At 58.9% G+C, this 6,911-nt stretch overlaps 1 protein-coding gene across 1 annotated transcript; it reads left to right on the top strand.

The window, feature by feature from the left end:
- Positions 1-2,304: 2,304 nt before the first annotated feature.
- EVX1 (even-skipped homeobox 1) lies at positions 2,305-5,927 on the top strand. Its single transcript, XM_081534958.1, has 3 exons — positions 2,305-2,955; positions 4,560-4,807; positions 5,382-5,927. The coding sequence occupies exons 1-3, from the start codon at positions 2,529-2,531 to the stop codon at positions 5,925-5,927; spliced, it is 1,221 nt and encodes a 406-aa protein (XP_081391084.1). The 5' UTR covers positions 2,305-2,528.
- Positions 5,928-6,911: the final 984 nt, after the last annotated feature.

Below are 6,911 nucleotides of genomic sequence, written 5' to 3'. Positions count from 1 at the left end.
CGGAGGTGAGCGCAGCGGGGGGCTGCTGTGAGTTGGCCGAGGGCTGCGGAGGATAGAGGAAGGGGTCGCGGGGGAACGCCCCAGGCCCAGGGCTGGAAGGGCCCAGAGGAAGGTGAAGGATAGTGGCAGAGCTAACGCAGACGCCGGTGGCTCTACTTTGACAGGAAGGAAGGAGCAAGCCAGATGTTCCCTCAGGCTCTGCCTACCAGCTAGAGAGGACAGGGCACCAAGGAATTCTAGGACAACTCTCCTCCAGGGCAAAAGGCTCTCGACTCTGATCCGGATCGCTCCTCTCACCTTTGAAATATTCTCCAGGACTTTGGGGCTGGCAGTGCTCAGCCCCTGGTGACTCTGGGAGTCCCAGGGATTGGAAATGTTTATGCAAACATTCCCTTCCAGTTTCCTCTGCACACCTGACCCCAAGGGGAGGTCAGTGAGCTGTTCTTATCAAGTGCGTGGCGGGGGGGGGGGGGCGGGGGGGGGCGGGGGGATGTGGAAGGCAGAACTTGAGAAGGGAACTTCTCTTTCCTCCTTTGCTTCACCACCTTTGGAAGCCCACATATAGGAAGATTGAGGCTGGGGGAAGAGGGAGAAGAGTTGAGAAAAAGAAAAAGGAGGAGGAGAGAAAAAAGATAAAGTTAAAACTGCTTAGTGATAGAGGGACTTTTCTTTAGAATTTCAGAAGTTGGGGCTTTGTCTCGGAACATACGGGAGGAGGAGCAAAGCAGCCTTTTGCAGCCATCAGCTTAGCACTAGAAGCTCCTAGAAAGGGGCAGAGAAAGTCAAGTGGGAGCGGTTGCAGAGCAAAGAAGGGGCCTGCCTTCTAGCTTCAGCTAAATGAGGAGAGACCCATCCTGCCTACCTAGCCCCAACACACTCAAAACTGGCAAGGGGTCAGTTTCCTAATGGGTTCCACCTCCCCTGGAAGCAGACTTGAGAGGGAGCCTGTGGCTGTTCCCAAAGACATTCAGCACTACTCACGCCCCCCTAGCCCTGCCCTGGAGGTCGCCCTCTGCCTTCGACGACTGATGAGAACTCCAGTCACTTGTATTTTCATGGCATTTTCGATGCCTTCTCTCTCTTCGATCCCAATGCCACCCACTTTTGGAGCAGCGGACCAAAGCCCCAGAGCAGGGCACTAGGGAGAATCCCATGAGACAACCCTCTATGAACCCCAGTGCCCCGTGCTGGTCTCTCACAACCCCTGCCCCAAATCTCCGGGTGAGAACAGCACCTTCTCCCAGCTAGGAGCCTTTGCCGGTGCCGCTGTGGGGGCCGCATTTGCCAGAGCTTCTTAACTCCCAAAGACCTGTTTCTGGGGGAATTCGTTGACTCTGAACGAATACATTAAAATACGGGCAAGAAAAGAAACAAGGCCACCCTTAGAACCTCTCCCCACTCTACATACCTGAAGTGCAGGCGAGGCCCGAGCAAATGGGAGATTTCTTCTTTGAATAGCCATCAGGAGGTCAAGCCCGGCTGTGGAGAGCTTAAGGTCACCTAGATGGGTAGGGGGGCGATGGGGGGGGGAAGAGAACATTTGGAGTCAGCAGCCAAAGCCGTCTTTAAAGAAAAATATTAAGACATTTATCTCTTGCCCCTTGGGGAAGAAAAATGGCAAAGTTCTCTTTTGGTTCCTAGGAGGAAGGAAACAGCTGGGGGTAGGGGCTGGGAGGAGGAGGGAGGAAAGGAGACCCCAGGCTCAAGCTGTCCAGACAACTTGCGGGGGAGGGAATATGCTTTTCGGTAGCTTGTTAATAAAAAAAAAAAGACTTTGGAGCCGCGGCGCGGTTAGCTCACCAGGAACAGGCAGTTGTAATAATAAGAGAAGCGAGGCTTGTGAATCGGCCTTCACACTTCTAAAATGCAGTTATGGATTCTCTCATCAGTGTTAGAACAAGGCACCAAGTTAAGAAAACAAAAGCCCAAACAATAAAAAAAATTTATATATATCAAAAGCGTATTCAATTACCGAGTCCCGCAACCCCTGCGGAACTCGCCGCGTTAAGCTCCCTTTTCTTCCTGCGGAATTCCATTTGCATCCCCTGTGCCTGGGTGTCTCCCTCTCTCAGTGTGTGTGTCTCTCTGTTTTCACACTCTCCTCCCCATTCGAGCGAGGCCCACACCTGGCGCATCACTGCCGAGCCATTAGCTGCGGGTCTCCTTTCATCTTCGCTGTGGCAGACGTTTCTATTTATCCACTTGCGCTCACCGAGTGGCGTCACCAGCGGTACTGTAATGACGACTGCAGCAGGAGGATGACAGCTTAGAAAGAAGAGGGCAATGGGGCTTCCTCCCAGAGGCGGTGCGGCACAGAGGAGCGCTCGCATCACAAGGTGACCCCAGCTCCCCACCGCCACCGCCGCCGTCACTGTCGACACCGCGTTCCGGCCGCTCCGCGCCCGCCCAGTCGCCTGGCCTCTTTCTCCCTCCGGCAGCCAAGATCTGTCGGACCGCTGGGGACCCAGGGAGCCGGGGGGCTAGGAGCTCACTTGGGGCTTTCCCCCTCCCCCCTCCGAGAGTCCGGGATGGAGAGCCGAAAGGACATGGTTATGTTTCTGGATGGGGGTCAGCTTGGCACTCTGGTTGGCAAGAGGGTCTCCAATTTGTCCGAAGCCGTGGGCAGCCCGCTGCCCGAGCCGCCCGAGAAGATGGTGCCCCGTGGTTGCCTGAGCCCGCGGGCCGGTCCTCCGGCCGCCCGGGAGCGCAGCGGGGGAGGCCTGGAGGAGGAGCCGGTCGACGGACTAGCAGGCAGCGCTGCGGGGCCGGGCGCCGAGTCGCGGGCAGCCGGGGCCGCGGTGCTCGGCCCCGGACCTCCGGCTGCCTCCGCCGACAGTCTCTCTGGTCAGGGGCAACCTAGCAGCTCAGACACCGAGTCGGATTTCTATGAAGAAATCGAGGTGAGCTGCACCCCGGACTGCGCCACGGGGAACGCCGAATACCAGCACAGCAAAGGTAGCCACCGCGCCCCTTCTCTCCCCCGGCCTCCCACCGCGCCCACCTTCCACTTCAGCTCTAGAGGAGAGGAAGACACTCCTTTAGCCCAGGGCGGGGTGGCTGGGGGAACCCACCTGAACAACTCATCCCCCGCTATCTGCGCCCTGGCGGGGGTCTCCTTCTCTGCTCTGGCATTGGCGGGACTGAGGGTGACAGCTGTGCTTTGGGGGAAGGAGGGAGACGCAAGCCCTAGGCTTGAGGGGGATTCAGAGTGCACCCCAACCCCCCAGAGCTTTGTGGCACTGCTTCAGCTGCGCGGGGAAGACAATTTCTCCCGGCGTGGGAGAGATCAAACGAGGGTCCAGGCAGTTTGTGGCTAGCAGGGTGTAGGGCGCATCCAGGCGCGGAAGCGGAGTCCATAAAGGACCGTAAAATCGCGACCGACTAGGGCCAACCGGGTGCTGCGGCCCTCCGACCAGTTTGCACGTCGGTCAGAGGTCCAAATTACCTTGTCACTTCCCGGCTCGGTGGCGCCAGGTCGGAAATGGTCCCGATGGTCTAATTGCCTTTGGTCTCCGGTTGCATTTGAAAAGGCAGTGCTCTGGCCCTCCCCCCATTCACCTTTCCTTCCTAGTCCCACTCCTCCACCCAAAGGAAAAGAGCGGCTGGGGGCAGGAGCCCCACCCTTCCCTGGGTTTAGGCTCAAATTGGTGTGTGTGGGGAGGTGTTGTGTGTCACTGCTATAAGTGGAGAATCCCTCCCTGACCAGGGGCTAGTGAGGAGCTGGGGTGAATGATCAGGAAGGAAGTCTCCCTGAGAGGGGTGGAAAGCTAGGAGGAAAAGCCCACCAGCAGACACTCCTCCACAAAGCTGTGCTGGTGGGTGAGAAGAGCCTGGTGTGGAAGAAAAGCCACCCCCTGGCCTTGGCAGCCAACACCTTGCTGAGAACCCACATGCACCCATTGCCATCTAATCCACTCAATCCAGACTAACCACAGCATGCCCTCAGAGTAACCCATACTCCATTCATATATAGTCAGGTAATAGAACACCCATACACACACTCCCGGGCCATTCCCACAGCACACGCAGCCTAGTGCACATTCCCACACCTGCAGCAGCCATCTGGCACACAAAGCAAGGAAACTCAGTCCCTGCCCAACATCCAACAATGCACCAGGACCCAGGTTCACAACACTCCAGCACAAAGGGGCATCTCAACTCACTTGACTGTCAGATATGTGTATCCTTGCCCACTCCTGTCAACCGTGGGCAGAAAGTTCAGAGTGGCTGCATCTGTCCTGTGCCCCAAGGCAGGTGGCCAGGGCGCCTGGGGCTTTTGTACCCAGCAGGCCTAACAGAGGCCCCCGAAACAGCAGCCCGGCCAGGCCTAATGGCCGCTATGTGCTCATCTGAATGGTGAGCCTCTGTCCTCCATTCCTGGGTTCTCAAAGTCCCTGCCACCCCAGCAGAGGTAGAGTCTGAGGCTATTGAGAAGAGGGGGGATGTCCCTTTCCATCACCCCCTCCACACACATCAACCAGGACCTACAGCCCCACATCAACAGCATCTGTATCTGTTGTGTGTTCTGTGTGTGTGTATATTCTGGGCTCCCTGAACAGGGCCTGGCTCTGAGGCACTGGCCAGCAGTCCCAATGGCAGCAGCGAGACCCCCAAAAGCAATGGCAGCGGTGGCTCCCAGGGCACCCTGGCCTGCAGTGCTAGTGACCAGATGCGACGGTACCGTACTGCCTTCACCCGGGAGCAGATTGCACGACTGGAGAAGGAATTCTACAGGGAGAACTATGTATCCAGGCCTCGGAGATGTGAGCTGGCGGCTGCCCTAAACCTGCCGGAAACCACAATCAAGGTATGACCCACGAGGTGGGGGGGTGCACCCCATCAGGAGGAAGTAAATACCACCTTCCCACTTCCTAAATCATGAACCAGGAAGTAGGGCCTGGAGTCTCTTTACAGGGCAGCTAGGCCGGGAGTGTCTAAGCCTGGTGCAGGAGCCAGGCGCATGCAGATTTGCCCCTAGGGGAGACTGTCTCTTTCGTAGCCAAATAAGCAGGGGATGAAGTGCCTGGGCAGGTGACAAGGAAGTGCTTCCAGGGAGAGCCTCAGGAATGGGACGTATTTTGAGGGGATCGCTGCCTGCTGCCTCAGACCGGTGGAGTTCTTAGTTGCCCCACTACTTTCCCACCCACACTTGGTTCGGGCGTCCTGGCAGCGCGGGCTGAGGGGAGGAGGGAGAGAGCCTGTCTGGGAGGGATTCCAGATCCAAGGGGGCTGATGATGGGATATGCCCGCGCCCAGAGGAGCTCCTCTTCGGCTCTTGCCTGTGCTACCCGCACCGTCGCCCGCGGTGGGACAGGACTTACGGGTTCTGCGCACCGGGCCGGGCGGCCGCAGAACCCGCTCCTCTCCTCCCCGCCCGCCAGGTGTGGTTCCAGAACAGGCGCATGAAGGACAAGCGGCAGCGGCTAGCCATGACGTGGCCGCACCCGGCCGACCCCGCCTTCTACACGTACATGATGAGCCACGCGGCGGCCGCGGGCGGCCTGCCCTACCCCTTCCCGTCGCACCTGCCCTTGCCCTACTACTCGCCGGTGGGTCTAGGCGCCGCGTCCGCCGCGTCCGCCGCCGCCTCGCCTTTCAGCGGCCCGCTGCGCCCGCTCGACACCTTCCGCGTGCTCTCGCAGCCCTACCCGCGGCCTGAACTGCTGTGCGCCTTCCGCCACCCGCCGCTCTACCCGGGCCCGGCGCACGGACTGGGCACCGCGGCCGGCGGCCCCTGCTCCTGCATCGCCTGCCACGGCGGCCCGGCCAACGGGCTAGCGCCCCGCGCCGCCACCGCCGCCGCCTCGGACTTCACCTGTGCCTCCACCTCCCGCTCGGACTCCTTCCTCACCTTCGCGCCGTCGGTGCTCAGCAAGGCCTCCTCCGTGGCGCTGGACCAGAGGGAGGAGGTGCCCCTCACCAGATAAGGGGCCGCCCGCGGGCAGCCGGCTCCAGGACGCCCGTGGGGACCCCTCGGGGACTCAGACAGCATCCCTCCCCGCTCCAGTGGCACCGAGGGGAAAGAACAGGGCCGCCGAGGACGAGCGGGACTTGGTTTCGAGCATCGAGCATCGAAATGCCTGGGAAAGGGTCCTGGCTGGCGCGTTTGGGGAGCAGGAGTGGAGTTGGGGAGGCCGAGCCTGAAAGACCTTCCTCTGGGTCGGCCCCTCTTTGCCATTCTTCACCCGACCCACTGCCCTGACCTGGGCTTGAGGCCGTGGCTCCAAAGCTTAACAAACTTAGCAGCAACAGCAACCAATATCAAGCCCCTCAGCCCCCAATCCTCAACTCTTTTCTCACCCGGACCCCTCCCCCTTGCAAAGGCCAAGCCCATGCGATGGAAAGGGAAATTGCTGTCTCTTTGAACAAAATGCTGTGTATGCAGAGCAGGTAGAGATTAATCTTTGCCAGCTTTTCCAAGACATGGCAAGGGGCTTGTGGATGACAATGCACCAGCCATCTAGGGGAGAGAAGGAGATGATTTACTACCCACCCAAAGAAGCAGGGGGCTCTCTGGCCCCCCTGGAGCTTCAGTTACAGGATATTTTCTGATTCTGGCATCTACCAGCACGTGATCTCTTTCCTCTCTCCTGGCTTCTTGATATCTCTCCACTTGTAACTTCATCTCCACCCTCAATTTTTGTGTACTGTGGGCAGGGAAGCTGCAGATACCCTTGGGTCCCCTGGCAACTTCTCCCAAGCCTCTTCTCCCTGGGCCCAGCACACACCCTGATTAGCAAGTGATGTGTGAGGAGGGTTTTTGAATGTTGAATGTGTAATAATGATTACCATGCCGCTGGCTGGCCTTGGAGCCCAGAGCTGAGCTGTTAACAAGGCGCCCAGGGAAGAGCTTAGGGAGCAGGAACCTCATCTCCCTCCCTCCATATCTGGTGGCAAATTAGAGGCTATTT

The sequence above is a fragment of the Giraffa tippelskirchi genome, chromosome 10 (genome assembly GCF_054371585.1).
Source record: "Giraffa tippelskirchi isolate mGirTip1 chromosome 10, T2T-mGirTip1v1.2.pri, whole genome shotgun sequence".
In the NCBI taxonomy this organism is placed as follows: Eukaryota; Metazoa; Chordata; class Mammalia; order Artiodactyla; family Giraffidae; genus Giraffa; species Giraffa tippelskirchi.
This window is presented reverse-complemented; position numbering and strand designations above follow the sequence as displayed.

Bases quoted from the DNA above. Each gene is read 5' to 3' on its own strand.
- EVX1 (XM_081534958.1), top strand. From the start codon at position 2,529: ATGGAGAGCCGAAAGGACATGGTTATGTTTCTGGATGGGGGTCAGCTT. The intron at 2,956-4,559 runs GTAGCCACCGCG...CTCCCTGAACAG, and splicing joins CGAATACCAGCACAGCAAAG to GGCCTGGCTCTGAGGCACTG. The intron at 4,808-5,381 runs GTATGACCCACG...CCCGCCCGCCAG, and splicing joins TGCCGGAAACCACAATCAAG to GTGTGGTTCCAGAACAGGCG.